This window comes from Helianthus annuus, chromosome 11 (assembly GCF_002127325.2).
Source record: "Helianthus annuus cultivar XRQ/B chromosome 11, HanXRQr2.0-SUNRISE, whole genome shotgun sequence".
Taxonomy (NCBI): domain Eukaryota; kingdom Viridiplantae; phylum Streptophyta; class Magnoliopsida; order Asterales; family Asteraceae; genus Helianthus; species Helianthus annuus.
In genome coordinates, this window is record NC_035443.2 from 171,891,028 (window position 1) to 171,913,510 (window position 22,483).

General features: G+C 39.3%; 1 protein-coding gene across 1 annotated transcript; it reads left to right on the forward strand.

Moving 5' to 3' along the window:
- Nucleotides 1-17,666: 17,666 nt before the first annotated feature.
- LOC110887309 lies at nt 17,667-20,270 on the forward strand. Its single transcript, XM_022135020.2, has 4 exons — nt 17,667-18,702; nt 18,853-19,602; nt 19,684-19,802; nt 19,881-20,270. Exons 1-4 carry the CDS (start codon nt 17,667-17,669, stop codon nt 20,268-20,270), a joined length of 2,295 nt encoding a protein of 764 aa, XP_021990712.2.
- The last annotated feature ends 2,213 nt before the right edge of the window (nt 20,271-22,483 follow it).

Consider the following 22,483-nt stretch of genomic DNA (forward strand, 5'->3'; position numbering starts at 1 on the left):
TTCTGCTAATGGTATTATACCCGATGTTTAGTATTAACGGGGTCTAATTACTAAACCTATTTTCGGGGTGTTACAAGTGACTTTGTGGATGTTGGAGACATAGATCGATGCCGTGTGGGTGGATGCTATTTGCTCATATTCTTCATTATTATCATGGAGTCCAAATAGAATTTACACTGAGATCAGTCTCTTCTTCTCATCCAAGCCTTCTTCAAGTACAAAGAACACAAAATGACATATGATTGTCATCAGTCTCTTTTTCTTGAAGATTTGTCCATCTCATGCAGCAAAATCTTACTGAGTTACTCCCCTCATCTAACAATCCATTCAGTAAAACTTCACGCAGAACAATAGTAGATATAAAAGAAATGAGATCTTTGATTTTTTTAACTTTTTTGGTGTTTTACAGTGAGTGGTATTTAGGAACCATGGCGTTTGATTTTTGGTGTGATCAATGGAAGGTGCTGAGACGTTTCTTTTTATAGGATGTCTTTGGCGCGTAGTTTAGGCGGGATATTATTATAATAAATGCAATTAATAAAGTATCCGTCATTTCAGTTACTGTTTGTATTTACTATTTTGCTTAGCTTTATCTGTTGTAACAACCCTCACCCAGTGTTGTAAAAGTCGGATTCCAAGGCCTTGGAATCGCCGAGTACTCGGTACTCGGAGCACATCCGAGGCGACTTTCACCTAGGCGGACTCAACTACTCGCTGGCGGTCAAAGTCGGTCAAAATCGGCGCCTAGTCGGACTACTCGGGACTAGTCGGCCTAGGCGGCCTAGGCGGCCAAGCTTATTATTGACTTTTAAATTTAACTAAAAGAAAAAAAAAAACTTAAAATCTAATTCCCACCCAATGCAGTCTTCTACTTTTCCCCAATTCAACCTAATTCCCAACCCCTTCCAGAACACGCAGCCACACAAGATTCAACCTAAAAGCTTTTGGTCATGCAAGATTCAAGTACACAGCAACACAAGAACGCAAATGAAGGTTAGTCATCGTTTCTAGTCCGACTTTGTAAGGTTTTTGTCCGGATTTTTTCATATTTTGGTCGATTTTGGTAAATAGGAGTATAGGGTTTTGTTAGCTAGGAAGGAAATTATGGAAAATCGGTAAGACATGTGTGTTTATTCTTATTTATGAGCATACCATGGTAGCAACTTGTCATTATGGTTTTTGATTCCATTATTTTAGTCTTTTATGATGTTGTTTGTCTGATTATTGAAGTTTTTATTTTTTAATAGTCTAGACTTAATGTCCATATAAGACTAGAGTGAATAAAAAAATCAAGAAAAAAATTAATGTTAACTATTGTTTGACTAACCTTCACATCTTTGCTGTAAATATGTAATTTCACATTTTCACGTATGTAATTCATTAGTGCAAAATCACTTGTTGAAAAATATACTTAATGTAGGTCCCTCGGAGGTTGAGGTTTAACCTATTCCTTGTTATGTTTAACCCACTAGCAAGTGCGGAATCCAAGCTAGCAAGCAAACCGGAGTTTATATGAAAGCAAAGTGAACAAGAGAAAGAGTAGACAAGCAAGTATCAAAGTTTTCTCTTGTATTTCAGTGGACACGGTTACAGACCTTGACCAAACTGAAAATACACTCTTACAAAGACCTGGGTTTCACACACAAAAGCTCTCTACAATGAACACACACTTTGGACAGAACTAACTAGTGAAGTGAAACCCTCATGGATATATATACCCATATCAGATTCCCATGCACGAAGGATAGAGATCCTGGTCGAAGGATCATCTGTCGACCAGAAAGACTATCGAAAGATCTCGAAGGATCTAAGCATACCTCGAAGGATGGTATATCCTTCGAGGTCCACAAAGATACTTCGAAAGACATCTTTCGAAGTCATCGAAGGATACTAAACATCCTTCGATGACATCCTTCGAGACAGGTCATCTTTCAACTATTAAGTGTTGAAGTTTGGCCAAGTCAAACCAGGAGGATGGTTGACTTGGTCAAACACATATCACAACACATTACAATACATAAACAACACATAAAAGACGTAAACACAACCGACAAAAGACATCGTTTTATACATTACAAAATATAGACAAAGTACAGACACAAAGTGCACCAACAAACTCCCCCTTGGCTGTAGCTTTGTCTTCGTCTTCATGTCTTAAGTCTCTAACGCCCTTTCCACGGCTAAATGATGCGACGACCATGCACTTCCTGCATTGATCAACAAGTTGAAGCAGTATCGAGCCATCCTTTGAAACTTCATGGCTTGATCTCGATCTTGAACTAGGTAATTGATTTCATGATCCTTCAACACAATGATATCCGATCTGGACATGTTTGTAATCCACATCGGATCGATTATCCTGAAGTTCTCTGCATTGTCTCTGAACAAGATCACAGCTTCACCGGTATCCGCATCATAAACCCAGCAGCGGAAATTCTCAAGAAAGTCAGTTTTCATCTTCAACAGCGGAATCTTCTTCATCAACCTAGGAGGATCATATACCAGACGATAACGAGCAGTGTTAGTCTCTGGATCAAGAGTGAACTTGATTTGCTCGTATCTTGGAAATTGAGGCTTGTACAGAGGATCCTTCCACCCCAAACGCCTTTCTAGCCTGATTTTCTTCGCAAAGAGATCTACCATATGCTCTTTAGATCGATTGATCACATCAAGCTGCGCCAACACTGCCACATCATAATATGGAAGTGTGAGAATACTCAGGAGAGTCCCGAAGTATTGAAGACCAGATTCTCTCTTCACAACCATACAATGCAGATCTTTCACAAACATCCAGCTGATGATTCGACCCCGCGCCTGATTTTTCTCCAGAACCATATAGTTTGCCTGCTCCAACGGGGCGAGCGGAGGAGGATTCCTAGCAAGGAAATCCGCTCGCCATTCTTTAATAGTTTTCTCACGGCTTTCTTGTGCAGTAGGAGAATCAGAAGAAGTGTTGTCGAACTCAGCAGTCTTTGCAGCAATAAATTCATCATCAGGCACATTCAGCTCAGCATCGTCCTCTCGAACATACACAGGACGTTCAGGATCAGAACTGATGAAGATTTCATCAATTGTTGAGAAATCAGTCTGATCCTGTACCAGAGGAGTCGCATCAATCACACCTTCAGCAACATCATTCAACTCAAACAACCTTGATAACTGTTCATCTGTCATCTCAGATACAAACTCTCCCTCTTCTAGTGCTTCACCCGTGATAGGATGAAACTTTTGAGCACTTGACGATTCAGGAGGATCTTCAGTAAAGTTTTCTGGATCTAGGCTGATCTGTGAAGGATCTACAGACGTTTCCAATGTTTCAGTCTGTTCAGTTGGACCAGTAGAGGCTGTAGGAGGAGCAGACGGAGTCTCTTGAGGAGTGCCAGATCCGCCTGCAGCACCGGATGTAGCTGCACCGGAGCCTGAGGCTGCTGTTTGATCTGGATTAGCAGAATCATCATCCTGATCATCTTGACGTCTTGGGAGTACTATCCCTTGAGCGTTGCACCTCTCTCTCCATAATATCCCAACCTGTTTATGAACCCTACCAAAGTTTTCATGCATAGGTTGGAATGCTTTCTTCAGTCTTTCATCACGACTGCTAACTGTTTCCCTTAACGCTTTTGCTGAATTTTCCAGATTAGTGCTGTGTCTTTTCATGATCTCCACCTCTCTATCTCTTGCCAAGTTAGCCTTCTTTAATCTATCAATTTCTTCAGCTTGTTCTTTGATCTTCATACTTTGAGCATTTACAATAGAACACAGCTGATTGTGAGCCTCTGCATCCTTCACTCGTTGTACACGATGTTCTTCAATCGTTCGTGTATGACGGCCAACTATATCACCCAGTTCACTGATTTGTTCAATCAAGAACTGTACCTTATCAGCTTCAGAGAAACCCGACAAGGTTTCTGCCAGAGATGGCCTAGAGGGCTCAGGTCTCGATGAACCAGATTGACCTGCCTGACCCGAACCACCTGAAGGACCAGTTATAACAAGGGTAGGTCGAGGTTGTGTACCTGTGGTGGGAGTTTCAGGTGGCTGTTGATCAACAGACACCTGATGAGCTCCCGAAGACCTCTGTGGAGAAGACATAAGATTAATTGTCTCAGAAGCAGTTAACTGATCGCCAATTGGAGGAAGCTGCTGCTCAGGATCAGATGAAGGCTGAACTGACACTGGAACAGAAGTGTCAGCAGTAGATTTCTTTGATCCACGACCACCCTGTCGTTGAGCCTTCCTTTTCCTAATAAAGCCTGGAGATGTGAGCGTATAATCTTCATCATCCTTATCTGAGTCTCCAGTACCACCCGTCTTCTTGATTTTCTCAAACCTGGTATTCCCACGACTATCCTTGTATTTCCTCAACCCCGGAGGAGTAGGATTATCATCATCAGGCGAAGAATCACCATCATCATCACCAGAACCACCTGCTTCATCTTCAGAAGATGAACTGCTATCATCAACAAGTGTTCTCGGCTGATCCACTTTGCCCTTTCCCTTGTCAGTCGCAGCAACACTCGACTGACCAGCACCAACATCACCACCAGAAACAACTGGAACATCAGGATCAACAGGCATGTCCTGAGCCACTTCAGCAGTCACATTCACATCAACCTTAGCACTAGCTGCTGCACCAGAACTGCCAGCAGATCTTCTAGTGGCTTTGATTCCATGCTTAGATGTGAGTTGCTCATCAGCCATAGCAATCAATCTTGGTTCTTCATCGTCAGACACACTTCCTTCACGTCGCCATCTGTTGTTCTGTGGAGGCTCATATTCAGGAGCATCAAGATGACCAATCATTTTCCTATCTGGATGCGTTCCCGTGTAAACCCCCATAGACTTGACGATTAGCAGTGTGCGTTCGTTCATCGGATTCACAGGAAACACATCTGCCGTAGCTTTAGCAAGATCAGGAATCTGATCATCTATCATCATTTGTAGAAACCGAGGGTATAACCAAAACTTGGTGTTAGTTCGCTGCTTATCGGACGGAAGTGGCCTCTGAGAGTTTTCCTTCAGATTGTTGAAAACATACCGAGAAATGTTGAACGGCTTGTTCAGAATCAGCGCCGTAAACAATCCTGTCAGATCAATAGGAGACAAATCATACCCAGAGCGCTTGTTGCTTAGGCAATGAATGAGGATGTGCAGAAGAAACTTGTATTTAAGCGGTAGGTATTTCTTGTTGATTTGATTGGTAAGGACATTCTGGCTGTACTTGATCCTTAACAATAACCCACGTTGACACTGCAAGTCTATAGAAGTTGGGTCTTCAGATTTATCACCAAAACGAAGACGTTCTCTGATAGAATTCTCAGTAATAACTACTGGCTTTTCAGCGACGATTGCCCTGATTACTTCCTGATTATCCACTGTTTCCACCCTAGCTGTATTCCAGAATGCCTTGATATGTGATTGATAGGCGACATGCTGTGTGGTGATAGCATAGTTGATTCGCGCCCGATGAAGATATTCCATAATCCCAGCAAACTCAGGACTGATGCCTCCTTCTTGTTGTAAGTACGCCACCATATTATGTCTAGATTCAGACATAGCTTCCAGTTCAGATTTCACTTTCTTGGTGGGTTTGGCCCGTTCAAACTTAACTTTTGGTGCCATTTCTGCACATCACAATTGCACGTAATAAGCATGGGTCAAACAGTCAACATTGAGTTTCACACTTAGAAAAAATTTTCAATTTCTTGAAAATTTCCTAAGTGTTGAAACTATCGAAGGATACACTAAGTCCATCGAAGGATGAAATGTTATCCCGAAAGATGAAAATCAGTTCGAAGGATGACAAATGGTTTGAAGGATGATGATCAGTTCGAAGGATGATGATCACATTCGAAAGATGTTGATCCAACTCGAAAGATACTGTTTATCTTGAAAGATGTTTACCTTCTCGAAGGATCATCTTTCGAATGATCAAGATATTTTGAAAGATACCTTGATCTTTCGAAGGCTGATCCAACGAAGGATGATCTTTCGGGATATCCATTATCTTTCGAAATTCACCTCGAAGGATGCTGTTTGGCACATCTCTCGAGGTGATGACTCATCATCTTCCTTCGATCTGATCCGGTGACTGTTCATCGGCGATTTTCCGGTGAGATATCAGTGTTTTTCCGGTGACATTTTAAATGGTTTTGTTATGTTTTATGTCAAACATCAACACACCAACATCATCAAGATTATTACAATTTTCAAATCAAAACATTTTAAACCAACCCGGAACATGAACACAAGCCAAACACATAAACTTTACCCAAACCCTAACCTCCCCTGTTTTAACCATAGACAAAAACCCCTGTTATGATTCAAAACTAACAGTTAGAACCTGCACTAACAGTTTCAAGATCATCACATGAACATCAACAAATATCACTGATTCACACAAAACATTCGGATTTTACATAAACAAAACAAGAACAATAATCTAACAAGAACACGATCAATGACATGTTTAAGATGTTATTGTTTTGATGTTTGTTAACATATTGAGATATAAACATCCTACCAAATGTGTTATGAGAAAACTGATGAACAAACAAGTGATTTTGAAATTTTCGGCAGAGTTTCGAGAGGATTTTTAGGATTTTTGAAAACTGATAATGAACAATGAAGAAGATGAAACCCTTTTATACTCTGACCTCGAAAATCGAACCGTCTCGAAGAACTCAAACCTACTCGAAAGATGGACAGCTGTCACGAAGGATCCCTTTTTGTCCGAAGGATCCAAGTATTGTTCGAAGGATCCAGATATTTTAAGGATCTGGATCGAAGGATGACAGATATTTATGGATTCTTCGAAAGATATCCTTCGATCTAGAATCATCCTTCAAAGGTTCTGGTCAACTCGAAGGATCACTTGGTCAAATCTTTCGTTGACCAAGCATCTTTCGACAGAGACTGTTTGACTTTCATTGACTTTCTTGACCATCTGATCTTTCGAGGGCCATTGCTTCCTCGAAGGATCAGATTTCCACCAACACTTGGATTTTTGGGGAATTTCCAATTTAACCCTTCAAATTTTGAGGTTTTTCATGAAAGACCATTTTGAAAAGTTGTCCGTTATGAAGTTTAGCAAGGTTAATTTTATGAAGTAATTCGGCTTGTCAGGTATCGGATCGAGCACCAACATCATTCAATCAAAAATAAAGTTAAGATGAAAATCTTTTTGGATTTTGAAGTTTGATAAAAATAAAAGGCAACAATTTTAAAATCCTTTGAATGTTATCAAACGACATCACCGCTAATGTCGTGCTGATATGCACCAAACGACAAAAACTGTTTTAAAATTAAAGCAGTAAATTAAGCAGTAAGTAAATATGTACAAACACAACAATATTTTTGCGAGTTTCTGGCGAAGAGAATCATATCAGCTTGCGGTCTTTTGTCAAAACACACTTCCTTTTAAAATTCTTTTACAGAAGCGGATAAGTATTCTACCACAATTACCGATATTGTTGTCCACTTAAACTCAACGATCAGGTGTAATCATAATACAATGAGATACGTTTAAGGTATGATTTATACTTACCGACCGGTGTTCATCCACTCACGACACATTCCCGTATCAAGGTATGCACGCGATTCATCATACTGGGGAGTATACCGTTTATCATCCGTTTTTGACGTATATATATACAATGTGAACAAGTCACTTATTTGATTTTGAAAACAAGCCCTATGTGATAGAATCACTTATTGATGAGGAACTTGATTTTCGATGCATGAGGGCACAGGAGCAAGTCCGTGAACAGGTCAGTACTTCCGTACAGCAGAGAGACGAAACTTGACTCCCGGATAAATGTGATATTTTATCACTTATTTGATTTGGACATGTGATTGTTTATCACTTATTGAGGTCGAATGCAGTATGAGATATGTACACGTATGTATGGTATCATGGAAGATCTTAGACTTAGTCTATTTATAGAAGCAACCATGATACCCAGATGATAAAAAGCATAAACCCCGAATATCTCAGAACCTCGGCAATCTATCAAACGAAATTTCGGTACCAAGACCATATGCCAATGAACGGTTCCCACGCGGTTTTCAGTCTGTTATGTTTATATCTCCTGCATACTTTAAAATGATCGTGAGTCTACCGGTACATCATTAGTAGAGCTACTTATCATTTTCTTTTTCTTTTGATTTCTGGAAACATGTTTCAACCGACCTCTGATGTAATATCACTTTCTCTTATATTGCCAAGAAACTCATTTTTGTTTTTCTATTGTTTTTGTGTTTTTCTGAAATTTCTCCCCCTTAAATGCAGAAAGTAAATAAATTAAAGACATATTTTTGTATTTTTGAGATTTTTCAATGTTTTTGTATTTTTCTTGAAATTTTCTCCCCCTAAAATTCAAAAAATAAAAAGAAATGAAAATATTTTTGGATTTTTGATTTTTAGAAAAATATTTACAAAAACGATTTCCTGATGTTAGTTACTCTTGCTTCACCTTAATGCCGTTTACCAAAAGTAAGTAATCAAATCTTGATTTATCGAAAGCTTTGGTAAAAAGGTCGGCACGTTGGTGGTCGGTATGAATATGAACCACATCGATAAGTCTCTTTTCAAAGCAATCACGTATGAAGTGATATTTAATATCGATGTGCTTCGTTTTCGAGTGCTGTACTGGATTTCTAGTGATCTGTAAGGCAGCCTCATTATCAACATAAATAGGAGTAGTTAGGAATTCAAAACCGTAGTCCCGCATCTGTTGTTGGATCCATAGAACCTGGGAGCAGCAACTAGACGCAGCAATGTATTCTGCTTCACATGTAGACGTAGCCACACATGTCTGCTTCTTGCATTGCCAAGTGACTAGGCGATTGCCTAAGAACTGACATCCTGCTGTAGTTGATTTTCCATCTTTCTTGCAGCCGCCGAAATCAGAATCACTGAAAGCTATAAGATCGAAGTTATCATCCTTAGGATACCATAACCCGGTGTCAGGGTAAGTCTTCAGATAACGAAAGATCCTTTTGACAGCAGCATAGTGAGAGACCTTCGGATTCGCTTGATACCTAGCGAGAAGACAAGTTGGATACATGATGTCGGGTCTTGATGCGGTGAGATACATTAAAGATCCAATCATAGCACGATAGAGTGAAGAATCCACAGCATCTCCTTCGTCATCCGGAGTAATTCCATGATTCTGAGGAAGAGGAGTAGAAATTGGCTTCGAATCGGACATCTGGAACCGGCTCAAGATGTCCCCGACGTACTTGGTTTGATGAATAAAAATTCCAGATTCGGATTGATTTACTTGCAAACCCAAGAAAAACGTCATTTCACCCATCGCACTCATCTCGAATCGATCTTGCATCACCTTTTCAAATTCTTTACACAACTTATCATCGGTAGAACCAAAGATAATGTCGTCGACATACACTTGTACCAACAGAAGATCTTCACCATTCTCTTTGATGAAGAGGGTACAGTCGATCAAACCCCGTCTAAAACCATTGCTGAGCAGATAGGTAGACAACGTTTCATACCAAGCCCGAGGTGCTTGATGAAGACCATATAGCGCCTTGTTTAGAAGTAAAACCCTGTCAGGATGTAATGGATCTTCAAACCCCGGTGGTTGCTCGACATATACTTCCTCCTCGACTACTCCGTGTAGAAAAGCACTTTTGACATCCATCTGGTACACCTTAAATTTCTTGAAGGATGCATAGGCTAGAAAGATTCTAATAGCCTCCAGACGAGCAACAGGAGCATACACTTCATTGTAGTCAATGCCTTCAATCTGACTAAAGCCTTGGACAACCAACCTTGCTTTGTTTCGGACAACAATTCCACGGTCGTCCTTTTTGCACTTGAACACCCAGCGAGTTCCGATCTTTTTGTAGTTATCGGGCCTATCAACCAATTTCCATACGCCCAATTTCTCAAACTGCTGAAGTTCTTCTTGCATTGCTTCCACCCAGGAATCATCCTTCAATGCCTCTTTCCAAGATTTAGGTTCTTCTTGGCTAACGTAGCAGGCAAAGGACCATTGATTCTGTTGTCCCGACTCTCGTATCTCAGCATACAAGCCAGCATTTTCGTTGTTTCTGATTTGATTTCTTGTCCTTACACCACTGAGAACATCACCTATTATATTCTGCTGAGGATGAATGTTATGAATTCGGGTTTCAGTGACTTGAGGAACTTCAACATTTGACCTCAAGTTAGTGATATTTAAATTCCCGATATCATTCTGAAGCTGGTGAGTTGTAGAAGAAGATGCATTTTCTTCTTGGATAATTGGCGCAGACACTGGATCCGTTGCTTCTGAAGTACCTTGAACGGGACGCAGTGCTTCACCATCATTTGCATCAACATACTCCTCATCTTCCGATGACAGATTGTAATCGACAGCATCATTAAACACCTCATTTGAAACGAGATTGTTGACAGAAGAAGACGCTTGTGAGTCAACAATGATTGGACGAGCTAACTGAGAGCCAGTCGCATTCTCGCTTTCAGACAACATTTGAGCAATTGCATTATCATCATCAAATGTAGGCAGATTGAATGAGTCGAAAAGACCATCATAATCGAACATCCATGGTTCACCAGAAGGCTTCGGAGGATTAGAATATCTTTGGACTCTTACTTCACCCCATTCTTCAATCCTTTTGGTAGTCAGGTTCCATACTCGCAGATTAGGAGTAGCATACCCAAGGAAATAACCTTCGATAGCTTTGGCACCAAACTTCCCGTCAGGCTCAATCATGGTACATGGTGCACCAAAAGGTTCTAGATATTCCAAGTCAGGAGTCTTCTTGTGTAGGAGTTCGAAGCACGTTTTTCCATGTCTTTTCACTGTGAGAACCCTGTTTAACGTGTAGCAAGCTGAGGCAACAGCTTCAGTCCAGAATCGAACTGGAAGCTGAGACTCAACCAACATGGTTCTTGCAGTCTCTATTAAGGTTCTGTTCTTTCTTTCAGCGACTCCATTTTGTTGTGGCGTGTACCGAGAGCTGTATTCATGAAGGATTCCTTTTGCAGTGCAAAACTCATCCATAACCCTGTTTTTGAACTCGGTACCGTTGTCGCTTCGAATTCGCCTCACCTTTAGAATATACAGATTTTCCAACAGGGTGATCAAATTCTTCAGAATTTCTGGAGTCTCGCTCTTGTGGACCATGAAGTCAACCCATGAAAATCTTGAGTAGTCATCAGTAACTACCAAGCAGAAAACTTCTCCGTGCACACTCTTGTGTTTGACAGGGCCGAAAAGATCCATATGCAAACGCTCGAGTGGCATGTTGACAGTGTTAACCTTCTTCAATGGATGAGATTTCTTGGTCTGCTTTCCCTTTTGACATGGCACACAGACATCTTGAAGTTGAAAGTGTTTCACATTGACACCTCTCACCAAGTTGTTTTTGACAAGGTGATTCATTTTTCTGAGGTGAATATGACCCATTCGTCTGTGCCAAGAGATTGTCTCCTTTTCAGTGGCCTTTGAAACAAAGCAAGTAACTTGTTTGGAATTCGTTACTGCTTGGCTCATATCAAGGACATACAAATCATTCACCCTTGGAGCTGATAAGAGAATCCATTCTGGGGGGATCTTGAAACCTGGCTTCAGCACATAACAACCGGCATCATCAAAATGCACGGTGAACTTCTTGTCGCAGATTTGAGAAACACTCAAGAGATTGTGATCCAATTGCTTCACATAATTGATCTTGTCGAAACTCACAATCCCATTAGAGATCATTCCCTCGCCGGTGATATAACCTCCCTTATCTCCCGCAAACGCAACATATCCTCCTCTTATACTTCTCACATCGAAAAGAAGACGATAGTCGCCAGTCATGTGCCTGGAAGCCCCACTATCAACAATCCAAAGACTATTAATAGTTCCTCCTGGAGCCGCCTGCACATGCAATTAACACATCAGTTTGAGAGGGGGACCCAAGCCTTTGTTGACTTGGGTCGTCCTTGATCATCAAGGAAAGTGATCTCAATCACTTGATGATTAGGAAATAAAATTTCTGGTGCTCCCCCTGACTTAATTACCTGTTTTTGTTTCCAAGCTTGTTTTTGTTTACCAGTATTTGAATTAATTGATTTTGTATTTACTGGTTTTGCATTTGTAGGTTTAGCTTGAACAGGTTTCTCATTCTTGACCTCCGATTTTAAGGCCTTCTCAATTACCTTTTTGTTCTTTTGTTTTTCTTTCTTTTCCCTTTCTTTCAAGACACGTGGGTCTTGTTTCGGGGAAACCGATTGTTTTTGGTAACTGGTTTCTTGGGGAACACTTGTTTGTCCTTTCAACTTTTTCAAGTATGGGCAGTATCTTACGATGTGCCCAATTGTTCCACATTCAAAACACATTCTCCGCTCTACAAACCTCGGAGAAACGTGTTGATGACCAGACGAAGAACCAGACACTGAAGTTTGTGATCTGGATGTGCTTGGACCTAAATCACATCCGTTTGTGTGTTGGGTATAATTGTTTTGCTCATTTCGTTTCAAAATTCTAACTTGTTTTACAAATTCATTGTTAGATTTGTTTTGAAATGTTTCAAGTTTGTCCGTACCCTTTGATTCAACAAACTTCACTATCGGTTTTTGTTTCTTAACAGGTGCTTTCCTGTTTTGCACCTTTTGAACCTTAGATTGTTCAACCTTAGATTGTGGAACTTTAGGTTGTGCAACCTTAGGTTGTGGAGCCTTAGACTGTTCAACTTTAGGTTGTTGAACCCTTGGTTGTTCAGTCTTAGGCGACTGAGCTTTTGGTGCTTGAACATTCTTGTTCTGAGCCCTCTTTTCTTGTACCTGCCCCTTACCCTTTCCAGAATTCACCTGTTGTTTTCGCTCAACTGGCAGTTTTTGGTTTCCACATTGTTTTCTAATTTGTTCACGTGGAACTGGTTCACATTGAGTGACAGTGACTTTGTTACCATTGTTTCCCAAAAACTTATCAGTTCGTCCTTCAAAAATTTTCTCAATTAAATTTTGATTTACATTTTTGATTGGAAAATCTCTGTCAGAATAAATTTTGCTGTCTCCCTTGAGCGTATACAACAAGTTATTCTTTTCACTGCTAGGTACACTGGGCTTCATTGCCTTTGGTGTTTCAGCCTTACTCGGTTTCACTGGTGGATCACACAAGATGTGATTCTCAATTGGAATGTCTGATGTAACCGAGTTAGACTGTGGCTTCACAATTTCTTCAGATTCATCGTCTGAAGAGTCAGCATCCTCAATGATGGGAGGACTCTGTTCCTTTTCACACGATGAATTTTCCACATTCTCAGAAGCTGATTGTTCCGAGGAAGATGTACCAGTTTTGAACCCGAGGCCTGCAGCAAAGTCATCTCGCGCAAGTGGCACAGTAGGTTCAAAACGGGGCATATCCTCGTCATCAGGCTGTTTTGAATAATTGTGGCTCATTGGGGGAGGACATTTTTTGTATCCAATACATTTTTTATCCCCCTTTTCCTTTTGAACACTGATGATGTGATCCAAAACAAAGCGGGAATTGGAATAACTGTCCAATTTCTGCTTGATTGCATCACACTCGCATCGAGCTGTAGCTAACTCCACCATTTGTTTCTCAATTGTGTCAATTAAGTTATTATTAGCATGTTGTTTTCTCAAAACAGCCTTTTGTAATTCAGAAACATCATGTTTTAATGACTTAATTGTTTCTTTAAATTCTTTTTCATTTTTGGTTAAAAAGAAGTTAGCTTCAGATGCTTTGGCAAGATCAACAATCAATTCTTGATTGTGTTTTTGTGTGATTTCAAACAGACTTTCCTTTTCTGCATATTCTAGACATTTAGCACATTCAACAACAGCAGAAACAGAGTCAGGTTTAGAATCACATACCTGTGAGGTTTGTCCTTCAACATGAGCCATGAAGGCTGTAAGAAAAGAGAAAGATCCGTCTTCAGAGAAAAATTGAGAAAGCTTCTCAGAAGTTCCAGCAGCTTTCTGGCAAAGAATAGACTTTCTCTTGCATAATGCTTCAGCATCAGCCAATAATTCATCAACCTCCAGATCTAAAGCATCACTTGACATATCACCAGTATCAAGTGATTCACCATCAACACTTCCACTGTAACCCGAGCTATCTTCATCTTCTGAAGATTCGCCAGCAGACACGGGTTCTTCAACCTTTTCAACTACCTTGGCATAACAAGCTGTGCCACCATTACCTCCATTACCTCCTTCTCCAAGCTGAACACTCCAGTTACAAATCTCATCAGCTTGAACAACTAATCCTCTGTGGGGATTAGAGTTTGCGGATCCAGAAGTATTTCCTCCCACGGGAACTAATTGTCTGTCAGAATTGTTCTGTTGTTGCTGAGGCTGTCTTGAATTCCTAAAAGGATTCTGATTGCCTTGCTTGGGTGGCTTCTGACATTCCCGTTTGAAATGACCCTTTTCACCACAGTTGAAGCAGGTGACAGCATTTTTATCAAAACCATACTTGGTGTTGTTGTTGCTTTCCAAGCTGGTTCTTCCTGTTCTCTCCATAAACTCTTTAGCTCTACGAATGGCACTAGCAAGGGCCCACTTTATATCCATCATCTCAAACTCTTCTTTGTCAATTTGCTGGTAATCTTCGTTGGTTAGATTGATGTTTCCAATCTGACCTGCAACCATCCCACAATAAGCACTAACCAAGGTGTTTAGCATCTCCATATGTTCCTTGGCTATCTCAACACTGACTTTAGAAAAATTTGAAGTATCCAATCTGACAGTGTTCGGATTGGAAGTAGCTTGAAAGCTTGAAGAACTTCCATAAAATCCTTGTTGTTGTGCCTGTTGCTGTTGAGCTTTGTTTGGATCTAGGAAAGATGGTGGAGTGAACTGTTGAGCTGTCTGTTGCATATACTGTTGTTGTTGAGAAGAAGAAGAATCTGGTCTTGAGATCATAGTATATGCTGATGGATCAAACTGATCTGCTGTGGACGGTCCGGAATTAGAAATGAAGGCAGTTTGCAGCTTAGCATGTTGAGAAGCTGGCTTTTCTCCACTAATACCACCTGCAATCCCAAAATACATCTCTGGATTCTGAGGAGTGACTGTTCTTTTCGCCTTGAGCTTTTCTTCAACATCTTTGTTTTCTAACTTCTGAATAAGCTCATAAACGGTAATCGTATCCAGAACACCGTTTTCCTTGAGGATTTCAAGATAACTGCTCCACTTTGCTGGTAAGCTATCAGCAAATCTCTTCACTAGTTCTTGTGGGGAGGCAGTGACTTTGAAAGCAAACATTTCACTCAGCAGATGGTGAAATCTTGTAGATAACTCAGCTAAACCCTCATTCTCCATGCATGTAAAGCCTTCAAATTCTTTCTTCAGCAGCTCTTGTTTAATCTTCCTTGATTGAGCATTTCCTTCACATCTCAAAGTTAACATATCCCACAAGCTTTTAGTCGTTGTGCAGTAAACAAATTGGTGGTATATGTCTTTATGAAGAGCTTGCGTAAGAATCATGAATGCCTTCTTTTCTAATTCAAACTTCTTCTTGTCGTCATCAGACATGGTGCTATACGTTTCTGGATTTGATCCTGCAACTTCTAATTCATTTTCAAATGGAGTGAAGAAACACATCCAGAGATCTTGACCTTGCCCCTGTACATACGTTCTTAGCCTTTCCTTCCACCATCCCCAGTCATTGATATGATTCAATTTTGGTGGTTTTGTACTTGTACCGGTTTCACTATCGTTCTGCATCATGGCTTGAATGCTGTTGCTTTGATTTGTAACTAACGCCCACTGACTTGCAGTTATCATTGCAGTTTGAGGTGGAGCTATAGCCCGCATCCATGCATTTTTATCGAAATCTGACGCAGATTGCGTAGAGGATGATTGTGGATTCAAGGTTGTTGTCGTCCATGCGGATGGGTCCCACTGACTGTTAGTTCCCATTTTATATTTTAATATATTCTGTGAAAATTAACTTAATAAAAAATTGATTTTCACAAACTATGTTAAAAGTTTCGAAGGATAACAAGCAGCCGAAGGATGTAGGATCGAAAGACCTGAAATTCACAAACTGTTAAATCTAAACAATTAAGACTCGAAGGATCCACGAAAGATCACACCTGTTCGAAGGATCAACAGTGGTCGAAGGATCACTGTTGAGATTCGAACGATGATCTCGAAAGATAAACTTGAAAGATTCACCTTCACGAAGGATCCTTATCTTTCGAAATGAACAGTAGCTCGAAAGATGATCTTTCAAAAAGATTCCTTGATTCGAAGGATAACCTACTGACTTCGAAGGATGTTCGAAGGATGGCTATCTTTCGAATCTCCTAGTTCGAAGGATGATCTTTCGAGTTCGAAAGTTATCTTTCGACGGTTCTGACACAAGTACAGAAGGTACAAAAGTTGGTGAAAAGTTGATGTGGTAGGTGACCAACTTTCGGCAAATGGGTATGATCTGACAACACCTTTTCACAATCAGATTTGACTTTCAAAAATAACACCCAAAATAGAAGTTTCTTATCCTCACCAAGGCAACCGGAATTTGACCGGAATAATGATCGGAAAACAGAAAAACTATCGGATGTGATTTTTAATTTACCCAAACCTTCCCGTAACACACCCGGTTAGTTTAGAACACGTTTTTATGGTTAAATATCCAGAAAACACACTAAAAACGGGTGCTAAACCAAGAAACTTTTTGTCCAAAAACTACCAAGTCTTGCACAAAAACCCGGTTTTAACAAGGAAAAGAGCCACGGCTCTGATACCACTTGTAGGTCCCTCGGAGGTTGAGGTTTAACCTATTCCTTGTTATGTTTAACCCACTAGCAAGTGCGGAATCCAAGCTAGCAAGCAAACCGGAGTTTATATGAAAGCAAAGTGAACAAGAGAAAGAGTAGACAAGCAAGTATCAAAGTTTTCTCTTGTATTTCAGTGGACACGGTTACAGACCTTGACCAAACTGAAAATACACTCTTACAAAGACCTGGGTTTCACACACAAAAGCTCTCTACAATGAACACACACTTTGGACAGAACTAACTAGTGAAGTGAAACCCTCATGGATATATATACCCATATCAGATTCCCATGCACGAAGGATAGAGATCCTGGTCGAAGGATCATCTGTCGACCAGAAAGACTATCGAAAGATCTCGAAGGATCTAAGCATACCTCGAAGGATGGTATATCCTTCGAGGTCCACAAAGATACTTCGAAAGACATCTTTCGAAGTCATCGAAGGATACTAAACATCCTTCGATGACATCCTTCGAGACAGGTCATCTTTCAACTATTAAGTGTTGAAGTTTGGCCAAGTCAAACCAGGAGGATGGTTGACTTGGTCAAACACATATCACAACACATTACAATACATAAACAACACATAAAAGACGTAAACACAACCGACAAAAGACATCGTTTTATACATTACAAAATATAGACAAAGTACAGACACAAAGTGCACCAACACTTAAGTATTCATATCACTATATCAGTTGACTATTGTTTGATTAAGCTTTTTTTTTTAATTCTAGTTTCACTTTCATTTTGTTGGTCTTATGCTACAGAGACAAAGTACAAACAATATCAGTTGACTATTGTTTGATTAAGCTTTTCTCAGTTTGTAAAAAAGATAGCAGGTTGAATTTCAGATTCAGTCTAAACTTGTTTGTTTAATTTGTTTACTTATCCAGCTATGTCATCAAAGAACACATCTACTGCGTCAAGTGTAGATACAGAGAAACTTAAACGAAAATCTAATGATCCAGGATGGGAATATGGAGTCTTGGCGGATCCTAAAAACAAAGATAGAGTGAAATGTCTTTTGTGCAATAAAGAGATGTCCGGAGGAATCAATAGACTTAAACATCACATTGCACAAGTAACGGGAAATGTTGCCGCATGTCCCAAATCCACAAAAGATGACCAAATAAAATGTAGAGATGCCATCCTCGGGAACAAAAATAAAAAGAAAGGAAAACAACACGATGATGAAAATTTAAGAGCGGGGGTGGATATTAGAAGCGACAAAGAAAGCATTATCATTGAGGATGATGTAATGGAAGATTCCTTTGGTGCTAGAAAGCCTCCAAGATCTTTTGGTCCCTATGATCGTTTCGGTTTTACAAAGGCTCCTGATAATTTAAATAGGGAAAAAAACAAAAATGGTGATCTTTCAAATGTTTTTCGTAAGGAACAAATTACTCGCTTACAAGAGTACATTTGTAGATGGGCGTACGAATGTGCAATTCCTTTTCATGCATTTGAGAGGGATAGTTTCAAAATGATGTTGGAAGCGGCTGGCCAATTTGGACGTGGTGCTCCACCTCCAACTAGGTATCAAATGGGGGAGACATACCTCAAGAAAGAAGTTGAAAGAATACACAAATTGTTGACACCATACAAAGATGAATGGAAATCTAATGGATGCTCTATTATGACGGACGCATGGTCCGATAGAAAGAGAAGAAGCATCATGAATTTTTGTGTGAATTCGAAATCCGGAACCATTTTTTTGTCCTCTAAAGAGTCTTCGGATGAATCTCACACAAGTGAGCACATATATGAGTATGTAGAAGCTTGCATCAAGGAAGTTGGGCCCGAAAATGTTGTTCAAGTTGTGACAGATAATGCTTCAAATAATATGGGAGCGGCAAAGTTGTTAAAAGAGAAAAGGCCAACTATTTTTTGGACATCATGTGCGACGCATACCCTCAATCTCATGCTTGAAGGTATGTGTTTTAATTTTTAAGTTGTGCAAATCCACTCAGGCAATTGTGTGCTTACAATTTACTGTTTGGTGTTTGATATATAACTGATGTAAATCCCTTTGATATATATTTTTTTTATAATATTGTTAACTTGTTTATTTGTTCTGAAAGGTATTGGTGGGCTATCTAGGTATAACAAAATTCTCACTCAAGCGAAAGCACTAACCGTGTTCATTTATGCCCATCATAAAACATTGGCTTTGATGAGGCACTTCACTAAAAAAAGAGATATTGTTAGGCCGGGAGTCACGAGATTTGCTTCCGCATTTCTCACTTTGCAAAGCTTGGCAGATAAGAAGGCCCAACTGAAACAAATGTTTACTAGTGATGAATGGGAGGCTTGTAAGTTTAGAAAATCAGCAAAAGGGAAAGTAGCGCATTCGACAGTGATGAATATCCCATTTTGGACTGGAGTAGCTTTATGTTTAAAAGTTTTTACTGCATTGGTTAAAGTTTTGCGGATGGTTGATGCGGATCGGAAGCCATCCATGGGGTTTATCTATGGTGAGATTGAGAGTGCAAAACAAGAAATCATGAATGTTTTGGGCAATAAAGAAAAATACTACCAACCGGTTTTGGATATCATCTCAAAAAAGATGAAAGGTAGGCTTGATACGAAACTACATTTAACAGCCTATCTTCTAAACCCTTATTATCTTTACAACAATCCGGATATGCAAAATGATCTTGATTTGTCGGATGCGATTGTTGAATTTGTTGCTACCATATATCCGGGAAATCACACTTTGCAAAACCATATCGTGACGGTTGAGTTGCCAGTGTACAAGAGTAAACAAGAAAAATTTAGTCGGGAAATGGCAACTAAAGGATGCTTGGTGAATGACGACAACTTTGATCCGGGTAATGCATTTTTATATTTTAAATTTTATATGTATAAATTTTAACTTTATCAGTTAGTAACTTGTTTGGGGGAACTTGTAGCAAATTGGTGGGGAGCTTACGGTGCCTCAACCCCTGAATTGACAAAGATTGCTATTCGGATACTTTCTTTAACAACTAGTTCATCGGGTTGTGAAAGGAATTGGAGCACTTTTGAAGGGGTTAGTAACTTTTGAAGTTTTGATATTATGAGTTAAAGAATGCTTAAATAAACCCTTTGTTGTTTAATGTTTTTGTAGGTGCATACAAAGAAAAGAAATAGACTAGAGACAAACAAATTGAATAATCTTGTTTGTGTTCAATTTAATGCAAATTTGATGCAAATGAACAAGAAAAGGAAGACTAAGGGTATGGAAGTATTATTAGCCAATGATGCAAGTGAGGCTCAAGATTGGATTGTTGAAGGTGATGTAGAAGAAGCACAGCCTGAAGTACCCTCGGCGACATCGATCAATGGTGAATCTTTAGAAAATCGAAGAAGTTCTAGACTGAGAGAACTTGAAGAAGAAGATTTTGTTTCCGAGAATGAAGAGGAATTGAGTGATGAGGTTGAATATGAATCAGATGGGGTTAACATTAATGAACAATATGGAGATCCCTTGGAAAATATTTTGGAAGAAGACGACTAGACGAGTATCAAAAGTTTCATGTCTAATATCTTCTAGAATTAATTATGCTTATTTTGAAATACTTTAGTATTTTAAATTTGAACTTTAAACATGTTTTGATTTTAAATTATGCTTGTTTTGACATGAATTATGCTTGTGTTGACATGAATTGTGCTTATTATGATTTGAATTTGCTTATTTTGACATATAAAGATTATCCAATAATTAATTTTCTTGATATTTACCATGTCCGAGTACTCTCCGAGTACACCCCGAGTACTCCGAGTACACCCAACTCCCTCGTTGGCCGACTAGGTTCCGCCTAGCGACTTCTGCAACACTGCCCTCACCCGAAACTATAAATTATTATTTTATTTAACCTATAGGAAACCCTAATTGAGACACCCAAGTAATTTGGCATAAACCCTAAAATTTTTAGAACAATCGGAATCAGGATCAGGGCCCCTAAAACTCAGGGGGGTAAAACCCTAGCTAACGATTATCTAAATAACTCGCTGTAAAATTTGAATTTATCGAAACTGTCGACTCAGCAAGGCTAGTTGGACACGTACCTACCCTACCCTAAAAATGACATCCCAGGCGATACGCGGGAGATTCCACGAATTCTTCCGCGACACGCGGGAGATGCAAATTTTCAGTATAAATAGAGGGCCTTGGGACTTGAATTCTGTCTTTGGAACGACGAAAAAACTCGCTGTGTACGTCGAGTTATGGCAGAAACAATACAACAAACACACACGATTCATGAAATGCTGCCGCAATCAGGGTAATAACTCGATCGCTATTACGATTCATTTTCCGAGATCAATATATCCAATGGATGTTTAAGTGCCGCCCACATAGGGTTATACTTTGTCGTTCGTCGTTAATTCGATGGATGTTTAAGTATCGTACTTTGTCGTTCGTCGTTAAATCGATGGATGTTTAAGTATCGCACTTTGTCGTTCGTTGTGAGAATTTGATCTCGTGAGTTATCGTAATTGTTGTATTAAGTTACCTACCTAGTTCGTATGCACTAGGTTACAAGGCTAAATCAATAGGCTAAGCTCTGCATGTATAAATCTGGAATATATCAAGGCTTATCTGTAGATTAAACTTTGCCCGTATGAATCTGCATGCTTATAATGTGAGTCATTCCTCTTTTATAAACTCTTTTCTCAAAGTTTGTGAGTCATTCTCTTTTCTCACAGTTTGTGAGTCATTCTCTTTTTATCAAATGTTTTACAATACTCCAAATTATTTTCAAAGTTATAATTACAGTGATTAAGTTTATGTAATCACCAAATTACAGCCGGTATGTGGGGTATTGTGCACAATATTATTATTATTGTTTCCTTCACATTAGGTGGGCGAGCCTAAAGTGATATACGTCACTCATTGGGACAGCCAATGGTGATATGACCACAGTCACAGAGCTGGTCTGTGACAAATACCTATTCTTGAAAGTTGGTTGATAATAAACATATGTAAAAACTCTTGATACTGTAAATTATAACAAATGTGTCGTTTTCAGTAAATAGAATGATTCACTCAGTATTTCCCGCTGACAAAACTTTTTTTAAAACATGTTTCAGGTAAATACAGTAGATTGGAATGAAAGATGGATACGGCACTAAAAGGCATCAAGAAGTGGCTTATTTTATTTATTTAAATCAAATTAAGAAATATTGTTTTTATTAAAAGCTACCTTTGTAAAACATGGAATTTATTCCATCTATTTAAATAAAATCCGGTATTTCTAAACTCTGATATTTTCCTAACTCACGGTCCTGATGAAATTTCCGCTGCAATGTTTTTCAAAATAATCACCGGTACCACTGGACTGCTCACGGCTCCCGATTCCGGCCAGGGTGGATCGGGGGTCGTGACAGAAGGTGGTATCAGAGCTAAGCCACTGCTTTAAGCCTATAAGTGTTGTGATAATGATACTTAAGCTTAAATAAAAGAGTTAGGAGATTGCTATTAACGGGTAGCACATCTGATAACATTTAGACTTAAACATAAGAAAAGATGCCTTAGTATAAGCTAAGCCACTTGTTTACGCAATTAGGTGTTATAATAATACCTAAGTTTAAACGGAAAATTTGAAGCTTAATATTATCTGATAGCACTCCGGATGATATTTAGACTTGAATTTAAGAATTTTGCCTTAAATAAACTTTAAAGGTAAATTACTTATATAAATACAATGTAATGGATATTGGTATTCCATA